This window comes from Triturus cristatus, chromosome 3_2, assembly GCF_964204655.1.
Source record: "Triturus cristatus chromosome 3_2, aTriCri1.1, whole genome shotgun sequence".
NCBI classification, from domain to species: Eukaryota; Metazoa; Chordata; class Amphibia; order Caudata; family Salamandridae; genus Triturus; species Triturus cristatus.
In genome coordinates, this window is record NC_140584.1 from 699,789,200 (window position 1) to 699,809,077 (window position 19,878).

The 19,878-nt window shown below is 43.9% G+C and overlaps 1 protein-coding gene across 2 annotated transcripts in view; it reads left to right on the forward strand.

The window, feature by feature from the left end:
* DNAH7 (dynein axonemal heavy chain 7) overlaps positions 1-19,878 on the forward strand; it is a 1,967,826-nt gene that overhangs the window by 585,941 nt on the left and 1,362,007 nt on the right. For both annotated transcript variants that reach the window (XM_085648764.1, XM_085648765.1), the window contains exon 23: positions 9,564-9,673. In XM_085648764.1, the coding sequence (XP_085504890.1) occupies positions 9,564-9,673 (110 nt within the window). The remainder of the gene's footprint in view (positions 1-9,563; positions 9,674-19,878) is intronic.

A 19,878-nucleotide genomic window follows, 5' to 3' on the forward strand; every position in this document is an offset into this window, starting at 1 on the left:
GAATCAGAAGGGCTCGGTCAGGAGGTCGACTTCTTTCCTACAATGCCTCGAGACTCTGGAATACCCTTCCTCTCTCCATTCGTAGGGAAGCCAACCATCTGTCATTCAGGAAACAACTCAAGACATGGCTATTTCCATAACTCCGCCGTCTCCTTGACTCGCACTCCGCAGCGCTGGAATGCCTCCGGGTAGCCATGCGCTATATAAGCATATTTTCATTTAATTTCATTTCATTTCTCAGTCCCTGGGGCCTGTCAGGTATCAGATCGTAATGTGACATCCTTTACTATTCCCGCAGATTATCATGTTGTATGTGTCATTCCCTAATAAAACAAGTAAACTTTAACAAATAAAAGAGTGTCTGTCAGTGCATGCGGGTTCCTCTATTTCTGCCCCTCTCAGTAGAGGGGGGCGGTGTCCCAGTGGGGCCTCAGGAGGGTGGGGTCGTCCAACAGTCAGTGATGTCAGGTATATCCCGGTGGCCTGTCAACCACCCATGATCTTATCGGAGGGGGAGGAGGGAAGGGAGAGGGGGGACCCGCAGAGGGGAGGGGTACAATATAAACAGGCCAGTCAGTCAGAACTAGTCAGAACTAGTCTGGTTCTAAGCTAGGGGCCGGGGCATCTCTCCTCCAACTTTCTAATTCTCCTGTACCGAGGCAGTCTCACCCTCCTCCTCTTCACTATTGGATCAGCTCGGGTGTTCCCAGTTGAATAGGACTTCGCTCCATGCTTCCGAAATTGGGCGCCTGCACAGACCCTTCAGTTCTTCTCTGTGCAAAGCCCTGCCCTCCGCTGCTGCCCATCTAAGTGCCGCCTGGTTCCAAACCCCAATCTGTGGTCCCAAAACCGATTACCATCATATTGCGATGCGCCTCTAGGCCAGGGCCAAGGACAAATCAATAAATCTGCTTCCCACCTTACGTTTAGTTGGTCTTGGATATAGCCCAGGAGACAAACCTCAGCTGAGTGGGCTAACGTACGACCCAATGTGCCGTTGATTTTAGTCATCACTGCGTCCCAGAACGTTCGCACGAGCGTGCAGCTCCATGTCATATGGAGGAAGTCCGCGTCTAGTTGCTTACATCTTGGACATTCTCTGGGTTCTCCTCCAAATGCAGCCTGTATGCAGTGTGGGGTCATATATGTCATATGGACATAATTAAACTGTAGATATTTTAAGCAGGTATTTCGAGAGATCTTCTTGGGCGATTCCAAAACGTGGCATTCTGCATCAATGAGTGTCTAATTAAGGGATCTTTCCCATTTCCCCCGAAGGTCTCACATCGGGGACAGGGATGCTTCTAGGAGTGATGCATAGAACCATTTTATTTGATGGCCAGCATTATCAAAGATTGGAGAACCATATGTGTGGTCGGCTCCTCTCTTCCTGCACCCCACAGCCGCTCAAACGTCCTCACCAGTGTTTCATAGAAAAGAAACTGGCCAGCAGGAAGTCCTCAATCCTTCACCAGTTCTGCGAAGGGGAGTAAGCATTGGTCTTGAAAACAGTCCCCGGTTGTGTAGATACCTGCCTCGGTCCAAGCTGTCGATTGCTCTGCCCCTAAGATCACCAGAGGCTCTCCATAGGGCAGCCTTATCAATGGCAGCACCGGTGTGTATCTCGGGCCTGCTGGCAGCCTAACCATACACCTTTTCCAGCACTGGAAGGCCATAGTTTGTAAGTTCGATGTATAGGGCACTTTTGTGGCCGAGTTCAGCAATTTAGCCAGTAATAATCGTGAATGTTGTCCTGGCTCCTCTAGGTATGTTCCCTCCTGATTCACCCCCCCAACCATTGTGCCATCCACTGCTGTTGCGCAGCTAGTTGGTAAAATTCAAAGTCTGGTACTCCCAGTCCTCCCTCCTTCATAGGATGCTGCAAAGTCCGCAACGCAACTCTGCATCTCCCGTCTGCCCAGATAAGGTCTCGTATGAGTGTGTTCAGTGGCCTAAACCAGCCTGCAGGCATCATCACCGGTAAGTTGACGAAGAAATATAATAAACGGGGCAGCATGACCATCTTGGTCAGCGAGATTTTAGCCATCAGTGGTAACCGCAGCGAACTCCTAAAGGCCACACTAGAATGCAGTGAGCGGGCTGCCCTTGCTAGGTTACCCTCTCTCATATCTTTCAAGGAATGAAAGATCTGAATGCCCAGATATCTAAAGAAAGTCGGTGTCCAGTTATATTCATCAGGTAGATCCCCAGGTCTAAGGAATGGTCTAGCCACCGGGAACAAGTGTGTCTTACGATGATTAACCTGTAGGCCAGATAATTGACCGAAGCTCTCCAATAGCTCAAAAGCGGAGCTCGTCCCAGTACTAGCATCGCTCAGATAGATCAACAGGTCATCGGCATATAGGAAAATTATGTACATTCTTACATTCAACAGTATCCCCAGCCCCTCTCCTCCTCTACGGAAGAGCTCAGCCAGCGGTTCCACTGCCAGTGCAAACAACAGTGGGGACAAAGGGCATCCCTGTCGAGTCCTGTGGGATATTCCGTACTCCGGGCACCACGGTCAGGCCTCCCTCTCGGGCACAATTACTTCCTCTGTCACTCTTCAATGCACCCCATGGCGTGGATCGGCTGTTATAATACCAACACGCAGGCCACTGCCTGCAGGCCCTTTTCACCTTTCTCCTTGCATGGGGAGTACCCTGGGTTCCCGATGCTCCACTGCCTCCTGACAGTCTACTATCTCCGGTACTATGAGGGACTCCCAAAGCTCAGCTGGGGCCTCGACGGACTCCGGACGAGGCTTTCAGTCTTCCCCGGTCCCCATTCATTGCCTCTGCAGCACTCGGCTTCCTTTCTTTTCGGGGTCCAGCGGCAGCCCTCACCTCAATGTTGCTGCATCACCACTACACTACAGGTCGCTCTGCAGTTGTACTACAGAGGCCAACCAGCAATCGCCTCGGAGCAGCACGCAGGGGCTCCTTGTCTTGCTGGGCCCGTCACTCTCAGCCAGGGCCTCGTAGTCACACCGCCTCCACAGCCGGGCAGCTCCGGCAGGCTCCGTCTCACCTCAGCACCCGAGTCCAGTGGCTTGGGCTCCACCTCCCAGCCCGATCGATGTGCTTCGGCTGTACCTTACCGGCCCCAGGCGGGTCGGTCTGCTTTTGACCCCGGGGCAGCACCCAGGGGCTCCTTATCGTGGCGGGCCCGTCACTTCCAGCCCAAACCTCGCAGGCACACCGCTTCTGCATGTGAACGTGTCCGGCAGGCTCCACCCCATCTCAGTACTCAAGACCGGGGCTCCAGGCTCCACCACCTCGCTTAATTGCCAATCGTCGGTAGTTTATTCCAGGTGCCCGGGCTCCCTGCGGGATCAGCGCCTCTGCCCCCGGCATCGATACCACCACGCTTGGATATTCAGACTGGGCTGCGCCAGTCATTTGTGCAGCATAATAGCAGAGCCGGTGCGGACCTCTGTGCTCACGCATCCGCCATCTTTGGTAGCTTCCCATGTCCCCATTCGAGGCTGTATGTTAATAAGAATGCTCACATTAATACTAACAATGCTGACTGCACACAAACAATACTAATGACCGAATAGGGGGCATTTGGTGAAAATAACTAGGTTGCTAAGATCAAAATGCATCAACAAATACGTGACTGGTGTGATGGCCTCTATGTAAATGATGGCGCCAAACTGATTGGGATAATATCTGTGTTTGTGTGATAGTGTGTACCCATCAATTCTGTTTCTTATGTTTGGTAACTATTCCAGCACCAGACGCATATAGCGTTCCACATTAAGGGATCCTCTGAACAATAAGGACCCCTTATGTCAGAAACTATCTAACATGACTGTATTACATGTTTGTCTGTGTCCTCTTTTCTCTCTCCTTGTCCTCTAGGTTGAACCAACAGTGATATTAATCACACGAGTGGGCACCACCCTATTAGAGGGGACCACTCATCCTGAGATGGTACGTGGGGCTGGTTTTCTCTCCACTCGCTTTTTTGCACACATCTTGGACTTCTCCATCCAGGAGAGTGTGCATAGTGACCATAACCCAGTGTGTATGTCTATTAGTTGGCCTCGTGGTTAAATATTTCTGCAGCCCAGTTCTATGAGTCTTTGTTCTCTCAGTGTCAAAGGGAGTTTGCAACCTGCACAGACCGGTTGGGTAAGCCGTTATACAATTTAGAGGCTTTTAATGCAATGTCAGGTGCTATTGCAAGCTTATGAAAGGCCCCGGTGGTGCAGCGACGCTCCTTAGTCCCCTAGTTTGATCCAAATGTTCACGAGCCTTCAGGAACCTGAAGGTAACCCTCAACACCAAACCAAGAGATCCCTCCACAGTTAAGGCTTATTGCAGACCCTACAAAGCCGCCCTGGCTATTCGCAAGTCTGCCTTGAAGGAAGAGGCTTGGTCAAATCTTATAGAAGCCAGCACTTTGACTAATAGCTCCAAATTCTGGAGTATTAGCAATAATCCTTTCTTGGCAGGCGACAGTGTCAACCTACTGGACTCGCACATTACTGAAGATGAATGGGTAAGGCACTGTGGGGACGCATTTTTGTCCTCTTCCACCGCAAAGGTACACCTGTGCTGAGGAGAGGGCACACCTCATGTGGTCTTCACAATGGAGGAAGTAAGAGAGGACATAGCAGAATTGACTAAATACAAGGATTCCGGCCCTGACGGGATACCCCAGGGTCTCTACATCTCGAATATGGACATCCGTGTCAGGCTGTCCGGCTTCTTGGTCACTATCCACAATTGTACCGACCTTCAAACAGGGAGACTGGGACAGTACCTATTGCTATAGGCTTATCTCTTTACTTGATTTAGTAGTAAGGTGGTGGGCCACATCGTACTCAACAGGCTCTCCCGTTGGTCAGATGACAGTAACATTCTGTCAAATGCCCAATCGGGTTTCTGCCCGGGTCATTCGAGGGTGGACCAGAGTTTAAAATTCTACATGGTTTTTAACAAGTACTCTGTTGTGCACCCCAACACTGTTCACCTAGCCTTCTTGGATCGGTCTTCAGCGTTTGACCTTGTCAATAGATCGAAGCTTTGGCAAATCATGTGGTCTCTAGGAGCAAACCCAGACCTCGTCTGTTTTTTGAGGGATATACACAGGGACAGTAAGGCGGCGGTACGATATTCTGAAGATCTGAGAGTCACCCGCCAGTTTTCAATTGAGAGAGGGGTCTGACAGGGGTGTATCCTGGCCCCCTTTCTTTTTATCCTGTACATCAATAATTTGGAGCAGACCCTCTTGAGGTTGAAAACTGACTGTCCACAGGTAGATCAGAGGAGCCTGCCAGTACTACTGTACGCAGACGACGCCATCCTCATGGCTAGGACAGATAGGTAACTGCAGTTCTTATTGAACTCCTTTGTCCACTTTATGGAGGACTTTGATTTGCTGGTCAACAACAACAAATCTTTTGTAATGCAAGTAGGTTCATGCCCTAGTAAACTTTACACTTTTGTGGTGGGGTTGATGCTGGTGCCTAAGACTGATGTATTTTCATATTTGTGGGGTAGAGTTTGATGCCGCTGTGAGCTGGTGTCCCCTTTTCAGCAGAAAAAAGGGGACGTTGTTAGGGCCAATACCTCCTTTTTCAATTTTGCGTCTAGATTGGGCAATAGACCCATCGGGCTCTCCTGCCGATCTATAAGGCCAAGTGTATCACTAAGTTGGCCTACGGTAGTGAGATCTGGGGTTATGTGGAGCGCAAGGTACTTCAAACTGTCGAAAACATCTTTTTAGAACGTCTAATATGCTTACCGCAGTTTATCCCCTCTATTGTAGTCCACGAAGAACTGGGGATGGTCTTTCTTTCTGACCTGCTGTCTTACTGCCCCCTATCATTGTGTATGAACTTGTGGCTCAGGGAGGGAATCGCTCTAAGCAAGGTTATTTTAACTGACTGCCTTTCTCTGTATCATTATTACTGTATTCCCCAGCTCAAGTAAGTCAGGGAATGTTTCACATTTATGGGAAGGGTCGACCTATTTACCACCCCAGAGAGTATGTGCAGAAGATATGAGTACTGGCTGAAGGAGAGCTTCTTTAGAAAACTGCAGCTGGACAGAGAAGAAGGGGAGCTGAGGAAGTCCAGTGTGCATAGGTACTTTTTATTGATAACTGTGCCATTGACTGATCCCTATATTCTATGGCTTAAAAGTACTCGCAACCGATTCTTACTGCCAAGGTTCCGCGTCGACCTTTTTTATTATCTGCTGGCCCACCCAGGTGGGGCACATAGGGGCCAGAGTCTCCCTCCCTGCGGCTGCGACGGGAAGTCTCCACAGGATAAGATGAATTTGTTTTAATGTTTTGCCGTTTTTATTATGCCCCAAGAAAGTCTTACCTCATTCCTATTTTAAAGAAAGCAAACTTTAGACAGGTTAGACCTGCTTTTATATTTTTTACAAATGCTCTCCAGTATTTCTGTGATATATGTCCTTCGCTTCTTGAGGTCAGGCTTAGATCTACTTGTGACTAACTTATATAGCTACTAAGGAACTGTGGTGATTGTTATTTATAATTGTTTTAGTTTGTGCCATAGCCCGCCCTGTTATTCCTAAAATCTAGGGGGCCGACGTCTATGAACTGTATCGCTAAAGGCATTTAGATCTTTACCCATCCCTGGCTCTACTTTTTTGGATATAGCCTGGCGCATTATATTTGGAAATTATGGGATAGGGTAAACGACCTGTACCACTACAAGTCTTTTATATGCTGTATACTGTGTGGTTTTACCTTAATGTATTATTGTTTTCCTTTTTTGTTGTAAATATTGTACACATTTTCAAATTAATATTGATGATCTTAAGAGAAATGCAGGTAGGTAGGCCTGTATAGCGGACCTTTAGCTGAGGTTTTTGTTTTTCCCTCTCCCTTCAGAATACTATTACTAGGATGTCTTAGAAAGGGGTACGATGAAAGATTTAATATCATCATTTTATGAAGCATTTATATAATGTACTGGAAATCATATTGTCATCTATTTATTTTATTGTAATATTTTCCTTTCTTTGTACTTTTGCGGTCTATTTTGATGAACCGAATAAAGTTTATTATGAAGATGACGTGGTGCTGGGTTACTACCTTCCCACTGCTTTCTGGTCCTGATGAAGCGCCAAGAATCAACTTGACCATTTAAGACGCGAAACATGTTGACCTGTTTTTTCAGCTACTAGAGGACATTGTTAACCCCATAGTAACACCAACCTATGGGTTTTTTAAACTCAGTGTGATATCCCCTAGCCAGAGTTATCTATTTTCACACTCACTTTTCACCACCCCACTAGGACACACTCATCACATGGCAAGAATAATCAAAAAAGCTCTGCTAAAGTGACCCTTCGGGGGACCTGTAGGGCATTGCTGCGCCGGCTCGATGAGGGACACCCACCCGATGAGGAAGCATGACATCCCCAGGGATGTGTGAGGGCAACAAGAAATACTGTTGTTGACCGTCCTTCATAAACTGGTTCAGCACCTAGCAGTTCTTTCTCTCTTTTTCTTGACACTCTTTGTGTCTTACCAGGAACAGTAACTCCCATTTTGGAAACAATTAAAATTAGGGACCTTTGTAATAGGGATCTCACCAGTAGGGAAACTGCGTGAATTAGTATTCTTTGACCCACAGGTCATGATGTATGATTTTCAATGGTTAACCTTTAATTTTAATTCACCCATGAATGCAGTAAAGCAGTCAAGTAAGTGCTGTAGGCCATTTGCCGTGTGAAAAATAAGCACTGCATCATCTGCGTAGAGGAGGACAGGCACCACCCCTAGGAGAGACATTCCCTCTGGCCCTCAAAACTTGATAGAGGTAATTTATCTAAAATAAAAAGGTTGCAAAGAGGGGATACATTCTCCTTCCTGGTCATAGAAAAAAAACAAAGCTTAAAGTGATTTTATAGTTCAGGTAGATGCTTAGACCTTAACTTTGTTAAAAAACAAACGAAGCAAGCATTAACTGGAAAAGCAATGATTAAAGTAATAAAATAGTTAGGGGTTAGAATGAGACAATAGCTAATGTTTTAAAGCCCAGACGCCACTAGAATACGCAAGTTATAGTTTAGTGAACTATAACTTGCGCCCCCAACATGCACTGCTTAATTGTTTTTTGTAAACAAACTTTATTAGGTTTTACAAAAGTTACATGGAGGTAATATGCCACAACTCTGCTGCTCAGGAACATAGTCATTAGCCAGCAGGGGACACCATTAATTCAGCAAGTATCATACAGAGTAGTGGTTGGCCAGTATACGCAGGTAATTCAGTATTCACTCACAGTACCACTTCCCTACAGGTATGCAGTCCCAGGTGTAGAACTCCCTTCCCACAACTACCCCCCTTTTCCCCTCCTCCCCAGGCATGTCACTTACGTTCAGGACATTAATGTACCGTAGATTAGTTCTCCAGTTTGTGTGTTTACGTGGATTGGGTTAGCACCATAGGGGAACACACCCAGTCCAGGCGGTAAAATGCCGTTCCTGGTAGCAACTCGCAACAGGCACTGCTTATGACCTCACATATTAGACCACTCATGACATCTTAACCCCTTCCATGCTCATGACGGAACGATTCCGTCATGAGCATCGGTTGAGCTGTGCTCATGACGGAACCGTTCCGTCATGGCCCCGCCCGCGCTCGAACCCTTCAGCACCGCGGGGGAATCCGCGCAACGCTGAAGGGGTTAAATGACCTAGTAATGAAAGCCATGTTTATCAAGTCGTTATATTCCATGACAGTGGAACCATGAGGAGCAGAAAGAGTGTTCTGAAGGGATGCAGCCAAACCTCAGCTGTGCCCTGCCAAATGTATAAGCAGTATCTTTTAGTCAACATATTGATTTTATACTGTCACGTTGTAGAGAACAATATTACATGTTTCTAGTTTATTGACTGATGGGGTCCAAGACATAAAACCTCACAAAGTTAATGAACAGTGCCTTGTTAAGTATATACTTTTTGGAATTAGGAAACTTTGACTCACCCTGGTAGCTGTGGCACACACAACCTGCTTTTGTTCCGTGAAATGTGTGCTGAGTATTAATGCGGAAGCAAAAAAAGAATCCACTTGTTACAATTCTGAAATTAGAAGAAGTTTAATGAGCAAAACAAGACTAGAATGATCAAATTTGGATGTTGATGCACCAGATGAATATATCATTACATTTGTAATGTCAAAGGAGCCAAGAATATTAATGTTCCAATGTTAGTCGATGTGCGAAGGTGCACAGGTTATTTGGCACCTTTGCAGGAACGCCGGTTGGATACAGCCCTGTCGTCTTTCAAGACAACAGTTTGACCATCTGACTTTGATGACTTTTATAGGAGTCAAAATTCTGCTTTGGGTACCAGAATATCTATCATTGAATATTGTTGATGGTTTGTAAAGGACACATGGTGACAAGTGAGACGTAATTGACCTGCATAATTGTTTTTTTAATGCTAAAAATTACACGTTTTCTCAAACATTCTAATTCTACCATTATTCTGATATTAGCAACCAGGAGACTTAGCCTTAAAAATTGTGTTGGCTCTAACTTTTTTAATTTCCTGTCTTCTCCCTAGGAAAACCAATTGCAAACAAAAATGATCAATGCAGGTCTGCTGTATGGATATGAGTATCTTGGCAACACTCCAAGACTTGTAATTACGCCCCTCACAGACAGATGCTACAGGTAAAATAAAAACTTTTAATATATGATAGCATTACAAATATGGGCTAGGTATTTTAACAATATAGACTAGACAGCACCAGTGGGCCTTTCAAATACATTTATCATTACCATAGATGACAGCCAATCAACTTGAAGTTGAAAGGAAAACTTGCATGGCAAAGTCAATTTCTCAGAAAGGGAAGATCTCCCTACCTCTGATGAGAGTCCATGTGAGCTAATATAACTCTTGTACAGCTTCCCTGCTTCTTTTGTCAGTCTTAGTTTGTGCATGCCTTCCACTCAACATTCCCATTCAAGTCTCTGTGTGTTTCTCCACTCTCTTCAAATACCCTATCCTTCCCGCGCCCGTCACAGTGTATGAATATCACACAGCCTATCTTGGTGCAAATACTTTTCTATTCACTACATCCATCCCATTGTACGTATATTTCATGGTGATGGGATCTACCTTTATTAATATTTTTGGCAGTGCCTGTTTTACTACTTGATCCATTTGGAAAGCTCCTTAGCAATTAACTGGGCTCAAAACACCAGCTGGGCTGTTTGAACGTTCATCTCTCCTTCTGACACTGTCAGACTTGCGTAATTCAGCTCTGTGAAGCAAGGTTTTTAGAACAGTGATATTTATCCTTTTCCTTTTACTAATTGGATTACGGAGCAGATTTTCACTTAATGCCTTTGAGTGTCAGCAGATTTTCAAGTTTTATTTTTACGAAGGCAGAATTTTTTCCCCCAACCTTTTCACATCAACTGTTTTGCCTCAACTGTTCTCTGAGCTACCATTCATCAAAGTTCATATGCAGTAGTAAATATGTCTAAAGAGATGATCCTGCCTTATGCTGAGTCTTTTTAGGTCGAGCATTCGAGACCTCTTATTATTTATCTTACTTGTATGTGTATGTACTGTGTGGGCTCTGGAGATCAGCCCTAGGACTATCTGCTTCCGCTTAGGGACTTTTTTTTCTGTTCAACTGCCTCTTTTTAACTATCTTGATAGGAAACGATCAGTAGAGGTCAGTAAATTACCAAAATTTCATTCTGCTTGTTTAACTGCCTCTATTTAACAGTCTTGATAGAAAACGACCAGTAGAGGTCAGTAAAATACAAGAATTGCTTTCTGCTGAGGGACTTTCTTTATTTTTATTTTATGGCAACTGCTTCCATTTAACTTTCTTGATAGAAAACGACCAGCAGAGGTCAGTAAAATACCAGAATCACTTTAGCATTCTCTAGATTCCAGTCCATAGAAATTGTCTTCCACAAGCACTCGTAGACAATATTTTTCTCAAATCTTGTATTTTCAGTGATATGACTACCGAAGGCCCTTTTTTATATTAAAAACAGAGATTTGGACTATACCATTTCCCGCTGAAAGGTAATATTTCTCTCCAAGTCTTCCCATACCCAGCATGTCATGCATTTTGGTGCTTACTTTCCCTGCATGTTAAAGAACAGTAGATGTTTCAGCACCCAGGCTAATGTGCTGCATAGCTAAATACATATAAGGTCCCAAAGGCAAGACTGATTGCTTTGCAAATGCTTGTTTCCTGCACTGTCACACTGAGCTGAGCTTCCCATGGCCCCAAAACAGTTGCGAGCTACAACGCTGACGAGTACTCCAGAAATTCAGTTTCAGAATAAGCATGGTATTCTGAAACAAAGGACTCCAGATCTCCTTCAGAAAAGAGCCTTTTTAGGTCTATATCACTAGTATCCTCACTGGCAAAACGTAAACTATTAAATCTCTGGTGTCATAGTCTATTCTATTTGCTTCGGTTTTCAGTCTAATGTCCGGGTATTACTTCGTTGACTATGCAGTTGTAGGATTCATTTTCGTTACCTCTCTAAAACTTATATTAATCAGCCTCACATTCTGTTGTCACCGGCATTAATACGATGCATTTCAAGGCTACACGTCGCGTGAATATGCTTGCCAAACAACAGCAGCGGTCTGAGGTACCTCGTCGTAAAAGGAATCAGATCCTGACATGGAAACCCGTGAACCAAAGTCTCCGTTTTCTACGAACACCAGATGCACTACTGATCTACCTTGTGTTTCAGGACCTCGCCAACTCCTTAATTGAAGTCTGCAGCAATATACGGCGCACACATTGCTGTCAAATAGAAGGCCAAAAATTGGACATTCTTCACACAGCTAACAAATGTAAATCAACCCTAGCCTAGAGAGTAGTGTAACATTTTTGGTGTCTGCTGAAACGGCAAAGAACAAACTTTTTTTCATGAGCCAACTTGTGCCCAGTCACCTGTGAGTGTTTTTAGCATCAACTAGTTATTCGTTTGTCAACTTATTTATAAGCAATAGATGTACTGAAATCTATACAAGTTAAAACGTTGAAAGAGGCTTTTGATCTTTAGAGCAAAAGGAAAACTTCCAGGCGTTGTTTATCACCAAATGCAGCCTAAGGGTTCAGCACAAATATTATCTCCATTGCTCCATAAAACACGAATCTGCAGTCAGAAAGTGGGCATCACTTGTGAATTCAAAATATATTTATTCCTACATGGACCACCTGTTGAAATAAATGTACAAAGCTTGCACGCATTAAAAAAAGTAGACTTCTTTATTAATCATTTAAAGCAAGTTTGCATACTGCAACATATGCCTATAGTGGCAGTTACTGGTAAGTAGACTTTTATTCACCATCTTCAAACTTAAATTAGTTTGCACCATCTATGAGAAAGGAAAAGAAAAGTACAAATATATTCGAGTGAGGAGGCATCAAGAACTACAGAAGAGTGGAATATAAAATGTAATGACCATACTTACAATTGTACCCAATAACGCAACACCTCAAAATAAAGCAAATGTTGATACCCTACTAAATATCTATTTTAGTATGTTATTCAATAGGCAGCTTTGAATTCATTTCTAAAACATACAGTGGAATGATTGAAAAATGTGTACAAAGACATCTTTATTAAGGTTGATTGTACAAAAAGCTGTGATTATGCACTGCCATATAGTTCATGAATTCTGATAGCTAGAAGGTATAGGTTTGTCATTGCTAGGCCTAAAGCTAGTGTAAGAGATGTCCACATATTTTCACCGCCTCAGGCGACTGAGGTAGAAACCTTCAGGACTACATGGCTTTAGTAATTCGGTTTGGCTAGAGAAGGCTACCCTGATTATTCCTCATTTTAGTAAATTATTAGAGACGTATTTTGCCATCTATCTTTAACTCCAACATGGTTCCAAAAAAAAGTGCTATCGTCATTCCATGTACTAATACTACAAGCAGTGTTATATTACAGAATCATTGCTTTAATGGGGCAAGAAGTAAGAGTTGATTTCTTATTTTAAAACATTTCTAGAAATGTACATTTTACAGGTATTTTAAAAATATGTTTTCAAAATGTTGGTGACAGTCAAGTTGTGATAACTGCATTAATTTATCTTTGAAGTGTCATTCGTCCAGTGCAGCACTCATGTAAATATCGTTCAGCTGTACGAAAAATATAAGCACTCGGAACATTGTATTCTTTAAAAAGTGTTGCAAACTATAAATCTGAACGTCGTCGTTTGTGTTTAGTATTGATAGTTGCAAATATACCTAATGGCCCATTTGGGTTGAGGCCAGCTTGGTGACTCAGTGCACTAACGCTTGCAGAGAAGTATTCAAAAGCCTGCCGACTTCAAGAAATCATCATCCGATTCCTGGCTCTCCTAGCCCAGTAGGACATTCCTGCTGACTTTTCAGTTTATGACGCAAGACCATGTAGCAAAGGGTAACAAGGATTTGCAATGCAATAGGTCTCGCATTTGCGCGAGTTTGAGCTATTGACAGTGCAAATGACAATGCCTTTTATTTTTGTTTTCGTTTTTAAAACATAACTAAAAGACATTGTCATTTACAATGCCAATAGCTTAAACTCGTGTAAATGCGAGACCTATTGCATTGCAAAGGCTTGTTTTATGATGGATGCTCCCACTAAAACCCACTCGGGTCATGGTAAGTTGCATAAATATGCCCTTGTGACCATCCAAAATCTCCCTGAGGCCCCAGGATTTACTTACACTCCTGTTTTGATAACCTCTCGCACTTCCTGTTTTTTTAAACTGCTTTTATTGAGTTTATGTGAAAGTAATCATTGACACAATATATTCTTGGCATTGCTCAACATATCAGGGTGAAGTTAGTTTATCTCAGATATATATATTATATATATATTAGTAAAGGAAGATGCAACATTTACAAGAGCAATATTTGGGTGTCAATGTCAACAAAGAAACTGAAATTACAAATTAAACTGAGAAGGAAGGGACACTATAGGTAGTGACGATACGTAATTAGCTATTTGGTACCAGCCGACTTCACACAGAACCGCACAGCGGTCTGCTTGGGAGCATTCACTGCCCAATCCGTATAATTTTGCAGATAGCTAATTGATGTGCTATATTCAGGCACAGAAGATCCCTTCACCTTGGAAAGAGCCAATTACAGATGCTGCTCTCCAATTAAGGGACATATCAGGGGATTGCCACCTGAACCAATCGTGAACAGGATTTTGCTCAACTGAGAACCACTATCGTCACTACCTATCCTTCCCAGACTGGGCCTCCGCTCCCTCAGCCAACCCCAGGCATTTCAGTCCTGATGAGACACTATTTATTTTTCCAAAGATCAAAATGTCGTCAACAACTGTACAGAAACAGATTGTTTGTTTGAACTGTGATACAATTATTTATTTTCTGTGTCTCGAATTTTATTGAATGGAAAAAAACCTGCTCTCCTTTGTTGTAAAGCAAAAAAATATACTGTTATGTTAACATTTTCACGTTACCTTCTCGTCTTCAAATTCGGCTTTGGTTTGTCTTTTCACCTGGGGTATACTCACTCTCCCTGCCAGATTTTTAACTACGCAGATGACACTCAGCTCATTCTCCACATTGAGAACTCCCCCCATGCACAAGCCAGGGCAAAAGAGATTTTAAGCTTTACGGTCAACTGGATGATGGCAAATTCACTTAAAATTAACCCTGACAAAACCGAAGTCCTGGCAATGTCAGATGACCACAATCCATGGAACTCCCTGTACTGGCCCCAGGAGCTGGGTGAGGCCCCTGTCCCGACCCCGGTGGTTAAAAGCCTGGGCATCAAAATAGACGACAAGCTTACCCTGGCCAACCAAGTTTCCACGGTCTTTGGCACCTGTGTGGGACTTCTCCGACTGCTAAGGAGACTCTCCCCCATTCTCTCATTTTCCACTATGAGAACTATTGTATCTGCCATTATTTTGGCCCGGCTCGACTATGCCAACTCCCTGTACATTGGTCTTCCTGACTTCTTGGTTAGAAGACTGCAGATAGCAATGAATGATGCCGCTAGGCTCATTTTCAAAGTACCAAGACACACTCGAGCCTCGACTCTGCTCCAACGCCTTCACTGGCTCCCTGTGAAACAAAGGGCTAAATTCAAGGGCCTGTGCATCGCCCATAAAGCCATTTATGGCCAAGCTCCCTCATACATCAAACAGCGCCTCACAAAATACGTACCAGGGCGCGTACTCAGGTCCTCCACAGGGAGTCTGCTTCACTGTCCCAGCTTCAACTATGTCTCCAAAGGAGGGAGGGCCTTCTCCTCCGTTATTCCCACTCTCTGGAACAAGCTTCCCAGCCATCTTCGAGCTGAAGACCGCCTTCTCCCTTTTAGGAAACAACTGAAAACCATCCTGTTTGTTGAAGCCTGGGCTTAACATAGCGATCAAGTGCACTGCTTGGACTCTACGCTACTCTTCTTCTACAGCGCTTAGAGACCTTTTCGGTATTAAGCGCTCAACAAATCCAATTTAACATAACATAACATACTTTCCTTGAGAAATGCTCACATCTGTTTGTCGAAACTATTATTCCTTGCTCAAATAAACTCGGTTCAGCTGAACCATAGTTGTTTAAAAATACTGGTTGCTTTGGAATCTTAGTATTGATGTAATTTCTAAAGCTTTTTAATAGATTCGTTCTGCACAGAAAAAGCTGTGGGAAAAAAACGTGTTTCTATAAGTGTTTTCCATGTCAACACTTGCTAAGGTTGCCTTCATTCGCCTGTTCACATGGACATATGGGGTGCACTTGTCCTTTTGTTTTCGGGCCACAGCACAAGCCGAAATGGAAAAAGGGATGTTTTCAAACATCCATGCACCATGTGCCAGGCACCAGGTAGTGCCTGGCAAACATTGCATGGATGTTTGAAAACATCCCTTTTTTGCACTGTATACCAAGAGTGCATGGATGTTTGGGATGCCCCCTTGGCCTGATAGCGGAGGCCCCCAAAGACCCTTTCTGCCTGCCTATACATGGCAGTTCGAACACTATGTAAAGGCAGAGGGAAAGGGACATCCTAATCCCTACTGTTGTGCCTCCGCAGGCACCAACCTCATTGTAGGGATTAGGCTGCGACGGCCACCCCAACGGGCTTCTTGAGTCTGCTTGAGTCTGTCGGAGGCAGCCGTCTTTCCCCGCCAAAGGCACTCCGACTGCCGGTATACTTATCCGGTAGTCAGGCCACTGCCTCAGATGTCGGATGGACTGCCACCGATGGCCTTTCAGTGGTGATCCTTCCGACATCATAATTAGGCCCTAAGTGATTCCTGGAAGAGAGGGGACATTTCAGTGCATGACGAGTGTACTTTATGTGAGGAAGATAGTCAAGTCCAGGAGCCGACTGTTCACTTTCACAGCTTTGGGACGCGTGTTGAGACCGAGTATACAACTTTCCAGGCTGTGTAAGGCACAGTGGCTTGTGACAAATGTAAATATATTGGTTATTTCAAACCAGAAGGTGGTAGCAGTTGTGCAATCCCAAAACATGCTTAATGCCTTTTGCACCAGCTTGACATCAAGGACACGTAATGTTCACAGTATCGTAGATTTTCCCTAAGTGTGCCATGGTCAGGTAAGCCCTTTGTAGAATGTTCAATTGAATAAATTGAAATTTGGCATTTTGTGATCTCTTGAGGGGGTGAGAAATGATTGTGTCCCATTCCGTTTGTGTATAGGTGCATCTCACATCAGCTGCTCATTAAGCTAGTAAGTGTGTGTGTGGGGTGGATGGGAGCAGTTTGCACTGGCTCTAACCAGCCAAAAGACCCGTCTTTCACTTGTTCGTATTGGGAATATTGTTTGTATGAGAGAGCGGGTTGCGGTTTCTGCCTAGGTTATTTCCCAAATGTCTGTAAAAGCCACCAGATGGCATTTATATGTCAGAAAATGTCCCGCAGAGATATCATATTACTCAACCAATTGGTCAACAGGAGTAAGTTACCATCTGGAAAACGTCTCCCACGCAGCACATGCCCGAGATATACCAAGCCTCTGGCATGGTGGGAGTAATGCTTTATCTGAACCATGGGATGCTACGGAGTGAGCTCACAGGAGTATAACCTAACATTTCGGGTAAAGCATGGCCCACTTCATATGACTTCTGTTAACTGTACGTTGGTGTATGGTGGCCAAAAGGATCCCAGATGGCCTCTGAGCAGGGTGTCATTCCATCTTTTCATCCGTCATCTTTCTGCACTGAGAACGGGACAGGGCTTTCCTTTCTGAAAGCGTGGGTGTCAAGTGTGTCAAAAGAGATCACTGTTCATAGGGATATCTCCTGAATCAATGTCCTCCAAAAGTGGTGCATGAAGCGCTACTTCTCATAGGTTACATTGTGATGGTCTGAAAAGCATGCCTAGAAGAACTACATCCCCTCTTTCTGAATGATCGGAGGACATATGGTGAACATATTCAGTCACATATACACGCCTCGAAGGGTCCGTGTGCAGGTTTTGCTGTTTGCTCTGCCTACATTGCATACACTAACTCAGAACATGTGCAAGCTAGTATATGAGCTGTATACAGAAACTGCTCTGTGCTCTCTAGTATGTGGCTCAGGCAGGGCAATTTCAATAAAAATTGATGCATGGACCCATTGTGAGGCTGCAAACTTATGTATAACACGCTCATGTTACAGCCCACAGTCACCATGTTTAACATCTGTTGCTTCTTCCTTCATGTTAAAATGAAGCTTGGATCTTACATTGCCGAAACAAGGCCCATACCCATACAAACCACTGTGACTGCATTTAATGGAAGCATATTGCAGCATGCTTGTTCTTCCCCATGAGGCCTAAATTGCACCAGAACACTTCCCGCTGCTTTCAACACAAAGAGAAAGTGCCTTCTCTCATGCATTCCTGGCATGAGATCAGCCCCTGCACTGCTTTCAAATAAATACCCATATGTTTGATACTAATGAATGCTCAGTGGTGGTCATGCTGGCTTTCAAATAAATGCAACATCTGATAGGCACAGCCCAACAAAAAAGTCATTCATGCTGTGAATTGCACAGGCAAACCATCTAAAGTTGCTTTAGGACGAGGTTTGTTCTTACATCAGCTGATGCTTCATATAACTGCACAGTTTGTTGTTACCAAAAGACCAATAATTTACAGCATGCATATTCATTTATTAGCAGGCCTCTTGCCTATGCCCATGGCCCACATCTGGTTGTAGCAATACATGTATTAGCTCAGTACCTTCTTGGTGCCCTGAGACAAAGAAGAGAGTCGCGTGACACTGGCATAGCAGTGCGCCAAGCACCCCACAATATTTATCTCGTCCCAAGGAGGACACTTTCCTTGAGCCGATCTTTATCATTTTCTGAACCGCACATTTTCAGGAAGATGTGTTAAATGTGCATTATTTAACCTTTTATCTGCCATATTCAAATCTCATTGAAGAGCAAACCGATCTCCATCCATGAACATCCTTCATATGGGGTGGGACTGAACTGCTGAAAAGAGCTGTTTGAGTGGCGTGAAATGAGACAGACAGGGAGGTAAGAGAAATAACGAAACTGTACTTGAAGGAGGACATTCAAGGAAATAGTACACAGAGGGGAGTTAGGAGCAGTAAAGAAGGACGATACAGCTAACAATAGGAATTAATGAGGAAAGGAAGGAATTAAAAGGAAAAATCTTTATAAGTACTGGATAAACACCAACCCTGTGATTTTTAAGTATCACAAAAAGAGTATACACTGATAACCACTGTTTTTTTCCAGTTTTTGAAAACACTGGGATAGACTAAACATTAACAGATTGCACACCTCATGTTGTGTGCTGAGCCAGGGCCACTCTGAGTGCCATATAGTAACTACTATCTATTTAAACTGTTGGCCGGTGCCCACATGAAAATACTGTTCAAATTCTGAAGTTACCAGTTGTTTGTATCATTACTCAGTTACATTAACATAGTGTGTTTTGTAAGGTTTTGTGTTTTCCAGTGCTTTGATGACTCTGGACGCAGTAAATATATTTAAAATATTGGAAATATTATTCAAGTATTGTATTAAACACAGCTCTGGCTGGACAGTCATACTTTTTTGCTGTTTCGATTTTTGTGTTGCACTATACTTACACTCTCCTTTCCTTTGAGTTTAGCATTGGCCTTCTCACTCATGTTTACGTAGATAGTTAGGGATTCTTAGGTGAAAATGACTTTCTGTTGCTGACTTCACCTTTGGGAAGAACAAGCCACTTGATGGGGAGTTGATCTTGGGCATTGACGAATCCACGGAGATGCTTCAGTTTCTAACACTATTTTCCTATTTTAGTGTGGCGCTACCGTAATCCAATCTGGGTAATAATAGGGCTTGGACTGCTTGATTTAGATCTTCATGAGGTAGGCATGGTTTCAGTTTCTGCAGAATGCTCATTTGGTAGTTTGCTCCTTTGGTGGCTTTTCCAATGTGACCCTGCATATTTAGGTGTTTGTCTAATGTTATACCTAAGGATCTGGATGTGGGGCGAGCATTTGAGGACTGTAAGATGATTCAGATACAGATCAATCTTGGGTTTGTTATTTGGCGGAGAGATGAGAAGAAATTTAGTTTTAACAGCGTTGAGTTTGAGGTGGTTAACCGTGAGCCAGAGGTGTGTATTTTGTAGGATGGAATTGAGGGATATAATGCCATCTGGAGATGCGATTTTGTGATATAGCTGGGTGTCAGCCGCATACATATGGTAGTGTATGTTAGCGGATTTTAGGAGGTTTGCTAGCGGTTCCAGGAATAAGTTGAAGAGAATGGGGGAGAGAGCAGATCCTTGAGGAACACCAAGAGTTATCGCGTGTGACTTAGATAGAGATTGATTAATTTTGACTCCTAAGGATCTGTTTTGGAGGAAAGAAGAGAACCATT